We start from the raw sequence: 20,353 nt of genomic DNA on the forward strand, positions 1-20,353 counted from the left end.
GTGGTGAGACTACACCTTGAATACAGTGTACAGTTCTGGTCGCCGCATCTCAAAAAAAGATATAATTGCAATGGAGAAGGTACAGAGAAGGGCAACCAAAATGATAAAGGAGATGGAACAGCTCCCCTATGAGGAAAGACTAAAGAGGTTAGGGCTGTTCAGCTTGGAGAAGGGATGGCTGAGGGGGGGGGGGGAGATATGATAGAGGTCTTTAAGATCATGAGAGGTCTAGAACAGGTAAACGTGAATCAGGTATTTACTCTTTCAGATATGACTAGTGAGCACTCTAGGAAGTTAGCAAGCAGAACGTTTAAAACAAATCGTAGAAAATTCTCTTACTCAACACACAATTAAGCTCTGGAATTAATTGCTAGAGGATGTGGTTAAGGCAGTCAGTGTAGCTGAGTTTAAAAAAGGTTTGGTTAAGTTCCTGAGGAAGAAATCCATAATCATGTTGACTTGGGGAATAACCACTGCTTATCACTGGCATTAGTAGCATGGGATCTATTTAATGTTTGAGTACTTGCCAGGTACTTGTAACCTGGGATTGTCCACTCCTGGAAACTGGATGCTGGGCTTTACGGACCCTTGATCTGATCCAGCAAGGTAACTTATGTTCTTATAAGTGATCTCAAGGCATTCAAGAAAAATTTAAAAACATGGCTGTTTAAACAAGCATTTTACAAAGACGAGAGAATAGGGAGAAATTATTCAGGAAAAGTCAGAAAGGCACCGACACACAGTACTTACTACTTTATAGTAGATTAGTCTATGAACTCTACCCCACAATAAGCATAACTATAATACTATGTGTGATAAAACTTCCCGTGTAAGTACCTTGGTACAATTGGTCATGAACTACCTCGCTAAATGACTATGTTTAATGATATATTGTAACCGAACCTTTGACGGCACCTGTTAGAATGTACTATTGTACGCTTTTACCTACATTAAATATGTGCCTATATGTAAACCGTTGCGATGGTACTTAACTTAGCAACAGTATAGAAAAGTTTTTAAATTAAATAAATAAATATTTCCTAAGATTACTCCCGAGTCTACCCCCCCCTTTCAACCTCATCGCATGACGCCTCATTCTACAGCCTCCTTTCTGTTGAAAAAGGCTCACATCCTGTGCATGGAAACCATTGAAATATTTAAATATATATCATAGCTCTCCTGTCTCATCTTTCCTCATGGTTAGATATTTAAATCTGTTCCCATATGCTTTAGAGCAAAGACCACTGACTATTTTAATATGCACACTCCAGATGAACTCCAAAACAGTTTACATTCTCCAGCGCTGTACTCAGTATTCCAAATGAGGTCTCACCAGGGACCTATACAGGGGCAGTATGACCTCCCTTTTTCTGCTGACCATTCCTCTCCCTATACAGCCAAGCATTTTTCTGGCTTTTACCATTGCTTTATCCACCTGCTTGGTCACCTTAAGATCATCAGATACAATTACCTCCAGATCCTGCTCTTCCTTTTTATGTTTAGAAGAATTTCACCTCCAATACTGTACATTTCCCTTGAGTTTTTAAATCCAAAATGCATTACTCTGCATTTTTCTAGCATTAAATCTTAGCTGCCAGACCCTAGACCATTCCTCGAGCTTTGCTAGATCCAGCTCCATGTTTTCCACTCCTTCCTGGCTGTGGACTAACAGATTTTGGTATCATTGGTTAAAAGACAGGAAACAGAGAGTAGGATTAAATGGTCAGTTTTCACAGTGGAAAAAGGTAAACAGTGGAATGCCTCAGGGATCTGTACTTGGACCGGTGCTTTTCAATATATTTATAAATGACCTGGAAAGGAATACAACGAGTGACGTGATCAAATTTGCGGATGACACAAAATTATGCAGAGTAGTTCAATCTCAAGTGGATTGTGATGAATTGCAGGAGGACCTTGTGAGACTGGAAGATTAGGCTTACAAATGGCAAATGAAGTTTAATGTGGATAAGTGCAAAGTCATACATAAAGGGGAACAATAACCCTTGCTGTAGTTACACGTTAGGTTCTGTCTTAGGAGTTACCACCCAGGAAAGAGATCTAGGCATCAGAAGAAAATTGGATCTTACCTCCTAATTTTCATTCCTGTAGTACCACGGATCAGTCTAGACTGCTGGGTTATGTCTCCCTTCCAGCAGATGGAGACAGAAAAACTTGAAAGGCACCCCCTCTTAACCTGGTGCGTCACCTGCGATCCTTCAGTATAATCAATACCATAGCAGAATGAAGAAAATTTAAGAACCAATGGCTAGACCAAAAATTATCTGAACTATAAGCTTTGAAACTATGCACATGGAAGACGTACTAATTCAGATATTTCCGATATCTTTGTTACCTTCAATATACCCTGCAGAAAAAATATTTGACAAATACCGAGCAGACTCTCCAGAACAGAATACCTTGGGCGGGCATCTGGACTGATCCATGGTACTACAGGAACGAAAATTAGCAGGTAAGAACCAATTTTCCTCTCCTTGTACGTACCCGTATCAGTCCAGATTGCTGGGATGTACCCAAGCTGCCCTATATAGGGTGGGACCTGGAGAGTCCCGCTCGAAGCACACTGCTGCTGAAACAATCGACATCCGGGGCTTGGACGTCCAAACGGGAATGCTTAGCAAAAGTGTGTAAGGATTCCTAAGTAGCCGCTCGACAAATCTCCTGCTGTGAAACACACTGACTTTCTGCCCAAGATGCTGCCTGAGATCTGATCGAATGAGCTTTGAGACCATCCGGCACCGGCCGCCGGTGACATATGTATGCCGAAGCTATAGCTTCCTTCAACCATCGGGTAATGGTAGCTTTGGATGCCTTATGCTCTTTCTTAGGACCGCTCAATAAGACAAAAAGATGGTCCGACAACCAAAAATCATTAGTCACCTCCAAATACAGAAGGAGAACCCGGACATCCAATTTCCTCAAGTCGTGAGCCTGAGGGGAATCACAATCCAAATCTGGAAAAGCCAGCAACTCCACTGACTGATTCAAGTAAAACCCCGACATGACTTTTGGCAGAAAGGAGGGTACCATTCTAAGCGACACCCCGGACTCCGAAATCCCCAGGAACGGTTCTCTGCAGGACAATGCTTAAATCTCAGATATTTGCCTGGCCGAACAGATAGCCACGAGGAAAACAGCATTGAGTGTTAAGTCTTTTAAAGTAGTTTGTTTGAGAGGTTCAAAAGGAAGGCCGCACAACCCCCATAGAACCAGATTCAGACTCCAAGAAGGACACACTGGACCAACTGGAGGGTTCAGATGCTTGGCACCCTTTACAAAACGTGCCACGTCAGGATGGGCCGCAAGGGATGTTCCGTCAACTTTTCCCCTTAAACAGCCCAGAGCCGCTACTTGAACCCGGCGAGAGCTGAACGCCAACCCTTTTTTCAACCCTTCTTGTAAGAAGGCGAGAATATGCAAGTGGTGGCTTGCCGCGGGGAAACCTTCAACCCGCTACACCATGAATCGAAAACCTTCCAGACCCCGAACATAGTTGAGTGAAGTAGACATCTTCCGTGCCCGTAGGAGGGTGGAGATGACTGAATCCGGGTAACCCTTCTTCCTCAACTGTCTCCTTTAATAAGCCAAGCCGCTAGACAAAAGCGAGCCGCCTGATCGAAAAATACTGGACCCTGCCGAAGTAGATTCGGAAAGTGACAGAGATGCAAAGTGCCGTCCACCGCTAAATTGACCAGATCTGCGAACCACGGCCTCCGTGGCCATTCCAGGACTACGAGGATGACCGACCCCGGGTGGGTCTCTATTTTTCTTAAGATTTTGCCCACTAATAGCCAAGGAAGAAAAACGTAGAGCAGAATGTTCCAGGGCCACGGAAGGACCAGAGTATCCTTTCCGCCCCGTGCTCCCTTCTGCGACTGATGAAACAAGCCACCTTCGCGTTCTGCCAAGTTGCCATCAAGTCCAGGCAGGGCACTACCCACTGACGAGTCAAGAGCTGTATTGCTTCCTCGGAAAGCTCCCACTCTCCGAGGTCTAACTGTTGTTAACTGAGAAAATCCGCCTGCACGTTGTCCACGCCGGCTATGTGTGAAGCCACCAATCGAGCCAGATTGTGTTCCACCCAGACCATCAGCTTGTCCATCTCCCCAACCACTGGCCGACTTCTTGTTCCCCCTTGGCAACTGATGTATGCCACAGTCGTTGCGTTGATGGACAGGATCTGTACCAACCGATGCCAGACAAGAGGGAGAAAGCTGCTCAGCGCCAGACGGATCGCTCGTTTCCAATCGATTTATGGACCACTTTGCCTCCTGACACGTCCACTGACCTTGTGCCGACCACGATTGGCAAACTGCTCCCCAACCGGAGAGACTGGCATCCGTCGTCACAATTTAAAGATTCACTACCATCAAATGCAGCATTACTGAACATTTCCTATTAAACTGAAACAGTCTCTATCTACCAATCATTACAATGTTTTACTTCTCGTTAAACTTTTTATCTTTCCTCTAACTCTAATCCCAGTTAGAATGATCCCCCGTTTTATTGTAACTTTTTTCTTCCATGCACTTGTTTTACTTTTTAATGTATACTCTTATGTTATTAGTTATTTACGTTATAATGTATTTCTCACCCCTTGTTTTATGTAAACCGACATGATACGAACTCCGTGAATGCCGGTATAGAAAAATACAAATAAATAAAATAAAAAAATTTAGGGGAGGAGGAATAGCCTAGTGGTTAGAGCAGTGGACCGTGAACCAGGAGACCAAGGTTCGAGTCCTGCTGTCGCTCCTTGTGACCTTGGGCAAGTCACTTTACCCTACATTGCCTCAGGTACAAAAACTTAGATTGTAAGCCCTCTGGGGATAGAGAAATACCTACAGTACCTGAATGTAAACCGGTGTGATATCTCAATTGAGATCGAATGTCGGTATATAAAAATAATAATAAAAAAAAAATAAAAATTACCCACTGGGGGTCCTCCAGGTCCACTCCGTGTCGTAAATGTTCAGGAACTAATCCGAGACTGGCTCTGGTGGGGTCCATGAGTGGTAAGGGTAACTGGAACTCTTCTGACTTGGGAACCCAGCGGGAAAGCAACATCCTCTACAAAGGTCTCATATGAGCAAATGCCCAGGGGACCAGCTCCAGAGTAGACACCATAAAACCAAGAACTGCAAATAGCCAATCCAAACGGAAGCACTTGGAACTGGTAATGCTCACCCAAGACCATGAACCGCAGAAACCTCTGATGATGTTCTCGGATCCCTATGTGAAGATAAGCCTCCGTTAGATCCAACGAGGCCAAAAGTTCGCCTTTGTGGACAGCCGTAATGACTGACCGCAGAGTCTCCATGTGAAAAGCGGGGCACCCGAAGCGCCCTGTTCACTTTCTTCAGGTCCAGTATCAGACAGAAGGAGCCCTCTTTCTTGGGAACCATGAAATATATGGAGTACCTGCCGGTCCGGCGTTCGGTCGGCAGAACTGGAACAATAGCTCCCAGGGCTTTCAACCGACACAGTGTTTGGTTCACCACCTGCTGCTTTGCCAGAGACCCGCAAGGAGACACCAAAAAGAGGTCTCGCAGCGGGTGAGCAAAATCTAAAGCGTAACTGTGTTCTATGATGCTTAGAACCCACTAATCCGAAGTAATCTTGACCCATTCCTCAAAAAACAGAGAGAGACGACCTATCACCGGAACGGAGGAGTGGGTCGGCGCACCTTCATTGGGAAGACTTGTTGCCGGAGGAACCTTGGGAGACCCCGTCACAGGCAGGCCTTCGGCCGCGAAAGGAATGAGCCCAAGCCTGGGACCTTATCGACTGCTGCCGTGGAGTGAAGGATGGTGCTCTGCCCGGACGAAAAACGGCACTGTCCCCGAAAACGAGATTAACCGAAGGTCCTAGAAGGTCTAGGCTTGTCCTCCAGAAGCTTGTACACTTTATTGTCCCCTAGGGACTTAATGAGATGCTCAAGATCATCCCCAAATTTAAATTTTCCTTTGAACGGAAAAGCCCTCAACTGAGACTTGGAAGAGATGTCAGTGGACCAATTGCGGAGCCAAAGAAGTCTCCTGGCCGACACCGCAGAGGCCATTGTGAGCGAGGAGGTATGGAGAAGATCATCAAAAGCGTCCGCGGTATAAGCAACTGCTGCCTCCACATGCTCCGCCTCCGCTGGGGGAAGTTCCTGAGCAGTGAGCAATTGTTGCACCCATCTCAGAGTTGCTCTCTGCAGGAGACTACTGCAGACTGCTGCTCTGACGCAGAGTGCTGACATCTCAAAGATCCTCTTAAGAAGGACCTCAAGCTTCCTATCTTGGAGAACTTTAAGCGCAGCCGCTCTTGCCACCAGAATCGTTGTGCGCTTGGTGATTGCTGAAACGGCCGCATCCACCTTAGGAACCTTAAGAAGATCCAACGACTCCTCCGGAAGCGGATAAAGCTTTTCCATAGCCCTTCCAACCCGCAGACTGGCTTCCGGTGCATCCCATTCCCGGGTCATAACCGTGGAAGGCTCAGTCACTTGTTGTACAGCCTGAATCCCCAGTTCCGACAGAACATTAGGGATCATAGGATCCAGCTCCTCCCTGCAAAACAATCTGAGCACCCGCGGATCATCCCCTTCAACCGGAGCGGATTTATCTATGTCATCAGCCATGTCTGCTTTGGGAGGATCCTACGCTGCAAGATCCAGGGGATCAGCTAGCGGGGCCATTGACGCATCCGGAGTCCCATGGACCGTTTGAACCAGAGGAGCGTCCTGACCCTCAGCAGGCCTGGGAACCTTTGCTGGAGGCGGCTCCTGTAATTTTGAATCCGCTTCTGCCTCCAGATATGCTTTGTGCAATAAAAACACAACTGGGAAGAAAAAAAGGGTGCTGTCTCTTTAAGACCCCGCCCCCCCCCCCGGGGGAAAACTCGGCCTGGGGAGGGAAGCAGGCACCGAGTCCTGAGGCCTTTCAGGGCTCAGATTCAGCGGTGAAAGTTGCAGTGGGAATTCCCCTCCCCCCCAAGCCCTGCACTGCATCAGAGCCTGGAGGAGCTAAAATGGCCGCCATACCTGCGTTGATTGGGAACGGGGTAGGCCGAGCCCTCTGAGCCGGCAGACTCCTTCCTGCACCTTGGGACCGCGTGAAGGACACCCCACTGCCGTCTCTGGGCAACTCTGACAGGCCTTCTCCCCCGGGAATGCATCGGGAGCAGAGGCCATTGCGGGAGAGCCTCGCTGCCGGCTCCCCGCAGGCAGAGCACCGCGAGCCCCGCGGCATTCTGAACTGAGCCACGATGAGGTAAACTTAGCACAAAAATTATCCCTTCCAGAGACCTGATTTCTTTTTCTTTTTTTGTGCTACTCCCAATCAACCACGGGAATGAAATGTCCCTGGGTCCAGGCTGAGCAACAGGAGTTCCCACCAGAGGAATGGCAACATCTCTGGGCTGTTAGGGGGTGGGACCGGCCCACCGGTAAATCCCCCTACTCACCGGGTTGAAAAAACAATCTCCAGACAAACAGGCTCTCTGGATATTAACCCCAGCCATGCCTACTACCAAGGGGGATAGGCTACCACCCCTTGGGAGGACTTGGTACTCCTTTTCTTTTTTTTGCTGGGTTTCTTTTTGTTTTGTTTTTTTTTTAAACTAATTGATCTACCCAGAGGAAATTAAAGGTACAAAGATCCCTTTTGTTTTTTTGTTTAAAGGATCAGGACCGCAGGTTCTGCCACCTTCATCTGCTGGAGACAGAGAAATACTGAAGTATCGCAGGTGGCACAATGGGCTAAGAGGGCCTCCCGTTCAGCCAGTTTCTAACCCAGTCAGTCACTCTAGGATCCATACCAAGGGGCAAAACGTATTTATTAATCTTTTGTGCAGAACCGTGTCAAAGGCCTTGCCGAAATCCAATACACTACATCTAGCGCTCTCCCTTGATCAAACTCTCTGGTCACTAAATTAGAGAAATTGATCAGATTCATCTGACAGGATTTACCTCTAGTAAAACCAGAATTTCTCAAGTATTTTCTGATTCGCCCATTTTGAACTGGGAAGCATTTTCTTTCCCCCACCAACATTTTCTGAATTACCTCTGCACGATACACAGCACGCCCTTATGGATGGGCCGTTACTTAATTCTAATGATTGCTACCAGCACCTTCTGAACGTTACAAGTTAATCAATTCTTACTGAAATGTTCAAGCACCTTTATAAACTGTTTCTCTGGATGATTAAAGTCAAATTTTGATGCATTAACAAGGCTTTATGAACCGTTCCGGCACTCTGAAGTGCAATCTTGCACTAGGACGTTTGGCCTCTAATTTACAGGAGTTTCTGCAGTAGGTGCCGGGGGGCTTGGGCCTCTCTGCGTATGAACGTTCCCATAAGAAAAGTTTGGTTTTGGAACTTCTTCGGCCCTTCCGCGTCTCTTTTCCCGGGTTTTCTATCGGACGCTGCTGAGAAACAGCCGGGAGCGGTACGGACAGGCGGTGTCCATGCACACCCCCTTGGGGAGGGGAAGGAACAGGACAGTCCCAGAATGACAACGCACCAGCTCGCGGACTCCCTGCTTCCTTATCCCATAACTCAGCGATGAGCCAAGGAGGGGTGCCTGCCCGCCCTAATGCACGTGACGATTGTGCCTCTCCCCCCTCCCCACTGGTGCCTCTTTCACCCTCTCCTTTCCACCCTCGGGGGCTTTTCTCTCTCTCAGCCCCGTGCCTCCTGTTATTCTCTCCCTTACTTTCACTGCTGCTTTCTTTCTGTCCACCCCTCCCCTGCTACTGAGGCCTTACCTCCCCCGTCTTCTTACCCCACACCCTCACCAGTGCCCTCCTCCCTATCTTCCCCCCCCCCCCCCCGGCCCCCAAACACTGGTACTTTCCCCTCTCCAACCACCCTCCAACCCCTGCCTCTCCCCCCCCAAGCTTTTTTTTTCCTCTCTCTTCGGCACCTTTCATCCCCTGCCTCCACCAGGCCCTCCTTCCCACCAGCACATCCTATCTGCTGCTGCCTCCTCTGCCAGTTTCCCTCTGAACATAACATCGGGCAGGATCATAATCACAGCCCAAAACACATGGGACCCACAGAAGGGGCAGCCACGTGTAAGAGTGCGGCTCTCTTACGCCTCCTGCCAGTGGCAGGGCTGTGCGCTGCTTGAGCTCGGCCGGGACGGGAGCTACACAGATGCTCCCAAAGCGCAAGGCCCAGGCCATTCACCCCAGGGCGGCCCTGCCCACACAGCATAGGTATACATAGGGGTACGGGAGTTGGATTACTGCATTCCAGGCCCTGGAGGGGGGAATGCCTTTTCCCACAGCACACAAACTTAAAAATCAAACGTTCTAGATGCTTTACATCAAGGTAACGGGTGTTACTGCTCATGCCTAGACGGGTCACTGTATCTTTGACCATACAGACTGTAAGATGGGCAGTGTGAGCAGAGCAGCTCTCATCACAGAACATGAGTGCAGTGACACTCTTACACGGTAAGAGACACCGGCAGCAACACCAGAAGGAAATCAATATGCATGGGTTTATGGAGCCAATATGGTGTAGTATCAAAACATGTCCCCGTTTTTCCTTTATCTGAGAAATATCAACCCGAGAGTGTCTGCTGCTTTTTGTGGTGCCTGATGGTGTCACGCTTATTATTATTATTGCCAAATGTTAAAAATCTGAATTTACAGCCATAGGCAGAGAGGCGAAGAGAGATGCCTGATTAGGACGATGACACAGCTAGTCTTCTCTCAGGCATCCTCAGGACAACATACTGGCTTATCGCTGAAACCGAATCCCAGGAAATCCAGGGCGACGACTCTGTGAAACCGCTGGGTCAGCCCATCCCAGATCTGGAAAAAAGAGGAGGAGATTAATCTCAGTCTTGCAACAACACAGGCCACAGACCTCCAGACACAGGTACAGCATTATCTATCATCATACCGGAGGCAAGGGAGAGATGAGGGGCCTTCATGCCAGAATCACTCCCAGAGCCAGTGACATTAAACACCGGGCTATATAAAATGAATAGGCAAGGTGATAGCAAACATTTCTGTTCATTTTTTTATTCTGCCTGGGATTTTTTTTTCTTTTTCTGCACATTGGAAAGGCCCAATCACCTGTGCCCTGGTGCAGATTCTAAAGAGGTGAGGTACAAACTGGACACCTCACAGCCTTGTCCTCTCGCTTTAAAAAGTACAAAGTTAAGAGCCACACAAATCCTGGTCCTGCCCGTTTCGCTGCCTCACGTGTGTGCTTGCTTGCTTCGTTACCTCACCTTGTACCAGTCATAGCTAGAGGTAGGGAAACCATGAAGAAGGATCACCACGTCCGAGCTGCCAATTGCACCCCAGGAATCTGAAGGAAAAAGATTAAAAAAAAAAAAAAAAAAAAAGTCACATACCAGGGCTCATCGGACATGTTTTCCAGATGCCGGGAAAGGGCTGGATCTTTAGGAAGCAAAATGCTCTAAAAGTGGTCCCGAGACGCAGCACTGTGCTCCCTGCCTGTGTCCATGCTCTCTGAACAGTTCAGCCCCTGGGAGAAACGCGCAATCTAGTGCTTGCAGTCAAAGCATGGACTAACAAAAGGAGGTTTTACAATTTTTTTTTCAGATAACTCAATATTCAGATTTTAATTTCATTTCCGAGAGGATGTTTAAAAGGCTTTCAAAGCTCCTCTAATGTAATCACTCCTATCATTATAAACAGGACTTCTGATCCTAGGGAGTTTATTAAATGCAAATTTACAGGGTCATTTATCAAATAGCGTTATGGCGTTTTCGCATGCGTCAAGCACCTTTAACGCATGCGAAAACCCCTTAATGTATGGTGCAATGCAAATCAGAAAAAGATTTTAGCTACACCTTTTTCCATAGCGTTAAGCCGTGCAATAGGTTGCGTTAAGGCTTTATCTCATGTTGCGATGTATTCTCAAATGCCGGTTTTAGTAGTTTTGATGCTCCCGGAGCAGATTTGATGACCTTCGGAGTGAGGAAACTCACTCAAAGATGAGATTTGTGCAAAGTTCTCTCAGCCTAGCTTGACCTAGGACCAAAACTTGCCATCAAGCTAGGTTGAGAGAACATTGCACAAGTTTCCTCACTCCGAAGGTCATCAAATTTTCACAAGAGAGCACTGTTCTGTTCGTACGTCTCACTTTGAATGTCAAAGTGGCCCCTAACCCCTACACTAATACCTAAACCTCACCTCGAGTTACTAGGTGGGCCTCCCATAGAGATATAAATACCTATCTAGTGGAATGGCACTATGGCTAGTCTCTCTCTCTCTCTGTGGCCCTGATAGTAAACATGGTCCCCCCCATCCTAAGTGGTTGTATGTAGAAAATACCACAATTCTAGCACTTATCTCAAAGTGTGAAAAAGTTATTGCAATTTGCGGTAACTTAGCACTTCGCATAGGTATTAGCGCATAAACTGCCTATTACCATAAAACACACCCCTTTTTCTATCGCATGCGATATTTAGTGTATTTTGATAAATCCAGGCCTTAGGTTGTTATTTTTTAGGCAGTAAGGTATATTTGGCAGGTTCTAAAAATAGATGTTTATTGGTGTTTTCACAGTGAGAATTAAAACTGCTGGTGGATTCAGTTTAATGAGGCCTCCCCACTCCTATGTGCTTCCCTTTCCTCTCCCCTGCTCCCTCTTCACATTTAACTCCTGTTGGTTCCTCCCGCGATGCCTCTTCGTCAGGCCCACAAGCCTTGGGCTTTCCATTGTCCCACTTTACTGATGTCATCAGGCCACTACCTCCTTTTGACTCGCTCGAGGGCAGCAGCTGGACGACATCACCACAGCACTAGCAGGTGTTTACATTCAGCTGGCTCAGGGGAGGGCCCTGCAAGTCGCTTCGCTCACCCCCTACGTGGCCGGACCCATCTGGCAGTCGGCACACAGCCTCCTGCTCCAAAGTACGTCCAGCGCGGCCCAAGATGCCACCAGCCACCGCTCCCGTCCCTTAGGCACACATTATATAGGCTCCACAGCGGGAAATGCTGAGCAGCGCCCTCTGATGGTATCAGGCCGATCGGCCTACTTAAGCAAAGACCTCGACCTACTACTTCACCTCAACCTCCTGCCTTCGCAGTACTTGTTGCCTTTGAGTTCTTGTGTTCTGTATTCCTGATTCTTCGTCCAGCCTTGCCTTGTATTGTCCATCTTGTCCAGTGTCTTCTTTGTGCCCTCATCCGGCCTTGGGCTGACCTCGTGCCTGGACCAGACAATGATTGCCTGCCACATTCTCCGACCTTGGCCTGTCTCTGACTCCATTAGTCTGCCGCCTGCCCTGACCATGGCATGCCATTGAATTCTTGTTCCAGCCGCTTCCCTAGGGACCAACCTGAGACCTTCCAGCCACCAGAACCCAAGGGCTCAACCTGTGGCGGAGGCGGCTGGTATAGGTGAGGCTCCAGTCCATCCTGCTACAGGGAGCATTCACCAGCTGTTAGCGTAGGCCTCGTAGGTGAACCTACGAGGCTGTCTCATCTACACCGCAGCACAAAGGGCTCCCACCCACGCCACCATTCACAGCATGCAGGCCTGTTAGCAGGCAGGCCTGTTGGCAGGCTTTATTCATTACAACAAAAAAAAAACCCAAAACAACTCTGCAGTTTCCCCATCAGAAGTCTTATCAGGATTTTTCATTTTTTAAACAGAAAATTAGAAGCTCTAATTATAAATCTAAATAAAATATTGGTGTGGAGGAGGGGGGAACTTACTATGCTGACTCTTATTGGAATCTCATTTACTGATAGCTGTGCAGCTTCAATACAGCAAGAACAGCCGAAGCACAGAGTTGGAGGAGTTCTTTTTAAAACAGAGTTGTAGCCATAATAAACGTGTGCTAGGTTAATTTAAGAAAGGGCTAGCCTTAAAAAAACATGACAAGAAAAGTAGATCTAGAAATACCAAGAGAGCCAAGATATTGGCAAATTTGATATTCTGAGCACCCTAGCTAGATCTGTCACCTTAATTCCTTTTTAAAAGCAACATTCATTGTCTTCCGGCACCATCTGCATTCATAGCACTGTGAGACCAACGTACTAATGCATTTCTCCCATTTTGGGGACACATTTTCTGAAGACCATAGGAAAATTGGTTCTTGCCTGCTAATTTTCGTTCCTGTAGTACCACAGATCAGTCCAGACTTCTGGGTTCTGACTCCCTGCCAGCAGATGGAGACAGAAATTTTTATTGACATTGTACATAACCCAGTGTGTCACCTGCAGTCCTTTGGTATTGATCTGTACCCAAGCTAAGATGAAGGCACATAAGAACATAAGAAATTGCCATATTGGGTCAGACCAAGAGTCCATCAAGCCCAGCATCCTGTTTCCAACAGTGGCCAATCCAGGCTACAAGTACATGGGCAATGCTACAGAGAATAGCCACTGTTATTATTGGCATTGCTATTCTCTGAATCAACTTGATTATTAGCAGTTAATGGACTTCTCCAAGAACTTATCCAAACCTTTTTTAAACCCAGCTACACCAACAGCACTAACCACATCCTCTGGCAATAAATTCCAGAGCTTAACTGTGCATTGAGTGAAAAAGAATTTTCTCTGGTTAGTTTTAAAATGTGCTACTTGCTAACTTCATGGAGTGCCCCCTAGACCTTCTATTGTCTGAAAGAGTAAATAACCGATTCACATCTACCTGTTCTAAACCTCTCATGATTTTAAAGACCTCTATCATATCCCCCCCCCTCTCAAATATCTCTTCTCCAAGCTGAAGAGCCCTAACCTCTTCAGCCTCTCTCATAGGGGAGCTGTTCCATTCCCTTTATCATTTTGGTTGCCCTTCTCTGTACCTTCTCCATAGCAACTATATCTTTTTGAGAGGCAATGACCAGAACTGTACACAGTACTCAAGGAGCAGTCTCACCATGGAGCGATAGAGGTATAATAACATTTTCCACCAAATAAAACCCCTCTCTCTCTCAACAAGTAGAAAGCAGAAGAGATTGCCCAAACTGGAAAACTTGTTCCCAACATAACTATAGAGAACAGCATTGAAGAGCTCCAACAATTCTGCAGTATATACACCCAACAGAACGAGCGGCAGACTCTCCCCCTACTATTATGAAGGGTCTCTGGACTGATCCATGGTACTACAGGAACAAAAGTTAGCAGATAAGAACCAAATTTTCCTTTCCCTGTACGTACCCAGAACAGTCCAGACTCTTGGGATGTACCTAAGCTCCCTCAAGCTGGGTGGGACCTTGAGAATCCCACTCGTAGAACATTCTCAAAGATCATGGAAGTTGGAGCTCCGGCATCCAGGCGATAATGCCTGACCTAAGTGTGTATCTGCTCTGCCAATCTCCTGCGGCTACACTTATTGGGACTATGACCAAGGGGTTGTGGGAGAACTAAAGAGAGCTCTCAAACCCTCAGGCAGAGGGCGGCCTTTAGAAATATAAGTTGATCTGACCATCCCTTTCAGCCACCTTGTGATCGTAGCTTTGGAGACTTTGCCTCCTTTCTTTGGTCCACTACAGAGTACAACAAGACGATCTGACTTACAGAAAGCATTAGTAACCTTCAGAAAACACAAAAAGCTTGTCAAACATCCAAAAGCCTACTCTCTCTTGCAAAAAGCTAGGAGAATTCCAAATATGTCAAGGATGGAAGCTTCACTGCCTAAGAGGGAACACTGAAACCATTTTGGGCAGAAAGGACGGTACCATACACCACTATATCCCTAAATCCGAGATCTGTAGGGAAAAAACAAAACAAAACAAAACACACAACTCTCAAGCACTCAAGCTTTTATTGCTGCCCTCCATAGGAGTTCAAAAGAAGCCTCACACATTCCTCGTAGTACCAGACTAAGATTCCATGTCGGCCAAATCTTCCTCAACGGAGGATGCAAATTCTTAACCTCCCAAAGGAAACGCATGACATCTGGACAAGCCTATAGAGGATACCCCTCTATCTTATTACAGAATCTGCCCAAAGCTGCTATTGGGACTCTCAAGATTTGAAGGCCACATCTTTGACCAAATCTTCAAGATATGAGACCCAGCAGTCTGAACTAGCTGCTCTCCCTGATAGTCACACACCAGGAATTGCAGTCCCTTCAAACTCGAATATATACTAAAGATGCAGAAGGTTGCCAGGCCTGTAACAAAGTGGAAATAACTGCTACGGAATATCCCCTCCATGCCACTCTCTCTTCTTAAAAGCCTAGCTTCAAGACAGAAGAAAACAGCCTAGTATGAATATATTGGGCCCTGATGGAGAGCATCCAATAGGTGGCCGAATCTCAGCAGTCTGCGATGGCCTTGTTGAACAGATCCACTGACGAAGCCACTCCAGAACTACGAGAATTACATTGCCTGAATGCTTTATCTGGGGTTGCCTGGATGGTCCACTATCTGGCATAAAACCTTGCCTAATAGAGGCTAAGGAAGGAAGCCAAAGAATTCTTTGAGGCCATAGTGGAACTAGAACGCCAAACCTTCTGCACCATGTTTTCCTTAGTGGCTGTAGCCACCTTGGAGTTTTGTCTGGTTGCCATGAAGTCCATTTGGGGATATCACTCATCTCTGGTGGATGAGACACATTGTCTCTTCCCAGAGGTCTAATTTTCTCAGACGGAGAAAATCCACCGGAACCTTGCATACCTTGGGGGATCTGAGATGGCTCCATTGTCTTCAAGTGATACTCCAGAGAACCAATCCCTGGGCCTCCTTTAACTCTGCCCAGAGAACCAACTGCCGGGCCTCCCAAGCCACCACCGGTCGCTGGGTTCTTTCCTGCCGGATGAAATAGACCGCCATCATTGTATTGAGTGATAGGAATCTCCTTGAAAACCATGGCCGAGAAGGCAAGCAATTGCACATTGCATCACTCTAGTCTGTAACTGACTGACAGAAGAAATAGTCACTTTCTTGGACCAGTGGCCACACGCTGACTGAAGCTGACACACTGTACCCCAGCTTGAAAAGCTGACCTCTGTAGTGAGTAACTACACCACACTCCAGACTGGTCCTTGTGGAAGGGGACGATAAAAGACCTCAACCATGAATTCCATTGGGCACCAACTCCAAGGTAGATACCAGCAATCCAGGACTCACAGGAAGTTACAAAAAGTCCACAACAATTATGTAATCTGACCCTGTCGAACAAAGCTTCCCCAAGACCCTCCAGGGTCTGATTAGCAGAGAGTCATCTCATTTCTAGATTCCAATAAAATGTGAAAAACCAATAAATGAAACCACCACTAAACCAGGTATTCTCAGAAAAATCCTCACATCACAAACCCAGATTATCTCATAAATGGAAATGGACTATTGTGAACTTATTCTCAAAAAAACTTTTAAAAAATTTAAGAAGGAAAGGCTGGTTTCATATACATTTTACCACCATTACCTACCAAGATAAATGGAGTTATACAATATTTTTATAATCATTAACCAACCACCTTCCATACTAAATCTTTATTGAAATTTTTTTATAGAAAAAAGTGTAATTAAAAATTCTGTTTTTTGTTTGGTTGTTTTTAAGAAACTTGCAAGTAATGCCCCAGTGCTCTAATATTTAAAGCATGTAAGTCCTAGTACTGCAACTCTTAAACCATTTAAATCGGTGTAAAAATACACTCACACATGAAAATTCTCCAACTTCAAAAAAAAAAACAAAACTTAAAATGTTTCTAAGCCACCCGACGGGGCCTCGTTTCAAACAGAATCCTTCATCAGGGGATATTACTTATCTTTTGAAATAAGTTGGAAAAATCTTCATCAATATATCAAGCCAAGGAGCGCTCTCCTGCTGTAAACAGCGGCACTAGCTTTCCAACTTATTTCAAAAGATAAGTAATATCCCCTGATGAAGGACTCCGTTTGAAAGGAGGCCCCGTCGGATAGCTTAGAAACATTTAAGTTCATACTAGGCTGTTTTCTTCTGTCTTGTAGCTAGGCTTTTAAGAAGAGAGATTGGCACGGAGGGGATATTCCGTAGCAGTTACTTCCACTTTGTTGCAGGCCTGGCAACCTTCTGCATCTTTAGCATATATTCGAGTTTGAAGGGACTGCAATTCCTGGTGTGTGACTATCAGGGAGAGCAGCTAGTTCAGACTGCTGCGTCACATATCTTGAAGATTTGGTCAGAGGTAATTCTGGTCTACTCCTCATAAAACAGCGATAAGACAGCCCCCCAACCGCCACTTCACGAGTGAACCCAGCTGGCTTCGTTAAGAAGCCTTACCGCCACCGGCCCCCTGGCCAGAGCTCTCTCTGGGAGTTCTACGGGCACCTCGAAAGGACTGTGGCCGTCCGGATCCCCGTTTCTGCCCCGCCACCAGAGCAGAACCCTTAAGGGAACAAAAACGTCATCCATCCTGAAAACGAGAATGAGGCGGGAAAGTTTTCCAGACAGTCCTCTTGTCCTCCGGCAAATTGTGCCCCTTTGACTCTCCCAGAACCTTAAATCAATTGTTCCAGGTGCTTCCCGAACAACAATTTTCCCTTAAAAGGTAGATTATAGAGCTGAGACTTGGACCACATGTCAGCCAGCCAATTTCGCAACCACAACAACCAGCTTGTTGAGACCACTGCGACCATATTCCTGGCCAAAGTCCGGATCAGGTCTTAAAGAACATCTGCCATATAAGCAATCCCAGCCTCCACCTGGGCTGCCTGGCTATCCGAACCAGAGTTGGCAGAGGACTTCTCCTGAGACTTCTGGACCCAGTGCAAACAAGCCCTCTGCATTTAGCTACCACAGATCGCGGACTCAAAGCCGAAACTTCAAACATTTGCTTCAGGTGAATTTCCAGCTTACAGTACTGTGCATCCTTTAACGCTGCCGACTCCGCCATCGAAATAGTTATCTTCTTAGTGACTGCCGAGAACGAAGCATATGCCTTTGGCAACTCTAACAGCTGCAGAACCTCCTCCGTTAGAGGATACAACTTCACCATCGCCCTGGCCACCTTAAGGCCCACCTCCAGAAAATCCCATTCCCGGTTTACCAGCTTCTTGATCTTCAGGAATGGGAAAACTTCCGGCGGACCCTGAAGGCCATCCAATACCGGATCCACCCCTTCATTATCTGACTCCTCCTGAACCAATTTAATACTCAGCTCCTTCAGGACATGGGGACTAAGAGTCCTCAACTCCTCCTTGCGGAACAGCCGCACCACACGTGGGTCATCCTCCTCAGCTACCAGAATCTCCTCCGGATCTGCCATGTCTTTATCCATGCCCTGATCAATATTCACCGTGGGATCCGCTGGGTCAACAGGATCGCCCCCAAGATCATCTCCCAGGTCATCCAGGGCCAAGTCATCTGAACTGCCAGCCCCTCCAGGGTGGTCCAAGCCCAATCGACGAAGGTGGTCTCCTGACCCCTTAGCTGAAAAGGGCCTTTGCATCTTCCCAGCGGGACAGTACCGCTTAGTACCCATGCTCTTATTAGATAGAAAGGCTTTGTGCATTAGCAGGACAAATTCCGTGGAAAATCCCTCATCATCCTCTCCCCTCTCTGATCCAGGACTGGCCTCCTGATCCTTCTCCCCCCCATCTCTTCCCCCGATGGAATCACCGAACACAACAGGAGAGGGGAATCTCTGGGCTCGAGGAGATCAGTCATCCTTCTGGCTGCTTTATTCCTGCCTGAGAGGCTCTCCAGACCCACTACAGGGTTCTGAGACTGCATGGTCCTCCTACCGGCCTCGGTCCCCCCCCCCCAGAGGAACCCTCACCGCCGGACACACAATCACAGCACAACACCGCTAAATTAAGATGACCCTGAATCAAGCCACAGGAATGGCACGCCTCCCCGCACTGGGAACCTGCAGCCCGTCGGGCCTGCTAAGAGCCTCACAGTCGCGGCGGGCGGACAAGGAGGGGGACATTGCCAAGCGCAGCCTTTGATTCCCAGAGTAGCCTGCCGCTACTCACCGGCAAAAAATCGCTTTCTTCCCGGGCCTGCCCTGAAACAGCAAACCGCTGTAAAATCCTTCATTTTTTTTCTCATAAAGAAATAGCAGCCCCAACACAGGAAAAGTCCAACAGGATAATAAACAAGTTACTTCCCTGCTGCTGGTCACTTTTCTGCGAAGAAGCCTTCAGGAAATCAAAAGGAGCCAGGACCCCTGAATCCGCTGCGGGTCAAGCTGCCCAGGAATCACCAGCCCCCGCCTTGCCCAGCTTAAATTGAGGGATGGCCCATGAAGGAACCTAAAACCTCAGGGAACTTCTCCCAGTTTCTCGCTTCCTCTTCCTAAAGATTTTTTTTATTTTTCTTAAACTCCAGACTACAGGTTTGCACCTCTGCCACCTGCTGGAGACAGGCAGGCTCTCTCGGTTATGTAGCAGTGCCTCAAAGTCTTTGGTTCTCTGCCTCCATCTGCTGGACTGGTCTGGGATAAGAACAGGAAATCCCCATTTATGTAAATCTGTAGCAGCCCAGCGAAGATACCTTCATAAAAAAAATGGCTCCTAAGCATTGTGCTATTCGCAGAGGAAGGGAAACATCCTGATTTTACCATTCCATTTTCCATCAAAAAGAATGTAAAATAAAACAAAACAACCAAAACTGGGATTTTGCCCCATCTCTGAACACTGCAACACTAAACAGAGATTGTGGAGGGGGGGTTTTAATTAACAGGAGATGGAATCCTTCTGCATTAGCCAGAGTCATAATAATAATATTTACCAGGAACGAGTTATCCTAATTAACCATTCCCTAAAAACTTGCACTTGTGTCTGCACCGGACAGGCTGCTCACTTCCACCCAGCATCTTTCTCTACGGCTAAACATGCACACATCTTACCTCGGTAAAAGATGCGCTGGCCTCGGTAGATGAAGAAAGCTCCAGACGTCCTCCAGGAATAGAGGGCAGGGGACAGCTTAGGGGGAGGGATGTGCAGGTAGACAGCAATTAGGGGAACCATCAGCAGCCCGACCTGAATCCACCACTCTTTCATTCTGGGGGGGGGGGAAATAAATAAATAAATAAATAAATAAATAAATAAATAAATAAAAGCTTTGCCTGAACTGCCAAAGCAGGGGCACAAATTCCACCGAAGGAAAAAAGGAGGGGTCGACTTCCAGCCACTCTCGGACCTTCTGAAGTGGATTCCCAACCTCTGGATGGGCCCTAAAACTGAACTTATGCCAGAGTGCTGTATCCTGGGTTCACTGTCCTGCCAGCACCGCAAAGTTACTTAACCTGTAAACAGTTTTGACCGACTTATATTGAAAAAAAGGGGTATATAAACATTTTTAAATAAATAAATAAGGTCGCAAATAAATAAGGTTCCCTCCGAGGCCGCTCCGAAATCGGAGCGGCCTCGGAGGGAACAGGCAGCGCGCGCTGGGCTCGGCGTGCGCAGGTTGCACAA

At 47.1% G+C, this 20,353-nt stretch overlaps 1 protein-coding gene across 2 annotated transcripts in view; it reads right to left on the reverse strand.

Moving 5' to 3' along the window:
• MEST overlaps positions 1-20,353 on the reverse strand; it is an 80,064-nt gene that overhangs the window by 50,995 nt on the left and 8,716 nt on the right. For both annotated transcript variants that reach the window (XM_029616033.1, XM_029616034.1), the window contains exons 3-5: positions 19,783-19,937; positions 10,253-10,332; positions 9,750-9,827 (exon numbers count right to left, since the gene is read on the reverse strand). In XM_029616033.1, the coding sequence (XP_029471893.1) occupies positions 9,750-9,827; positions 10,253-10,332; positions 19,783-19,936 (312 nt within the window). In that variant the 5' untranslated portion in view covers position 19,937. The remainder of the gene's footprint in view (positions 1-9,749; positions 9,828-10,252; positions 10,333-19,782; positions 19,938-20,353) is intronic.

The sequence above is a fragment of the Rhinatrema bivittatum genome, chromosome 9, assembly GCF_901001135.1.
Source record: "Rhinatrema bivittatum chromosome 9, aRhiBiv1.1, whole genome shotgun sequence".
Taxonomy (NCBI): domain Eukaryota; kingdom Metazoa; phylum Chordata; class Amphibia; order Gymnophiona; family Rhinatrematidae; genus Rhinatrema; species Rhinatrema bivittatum.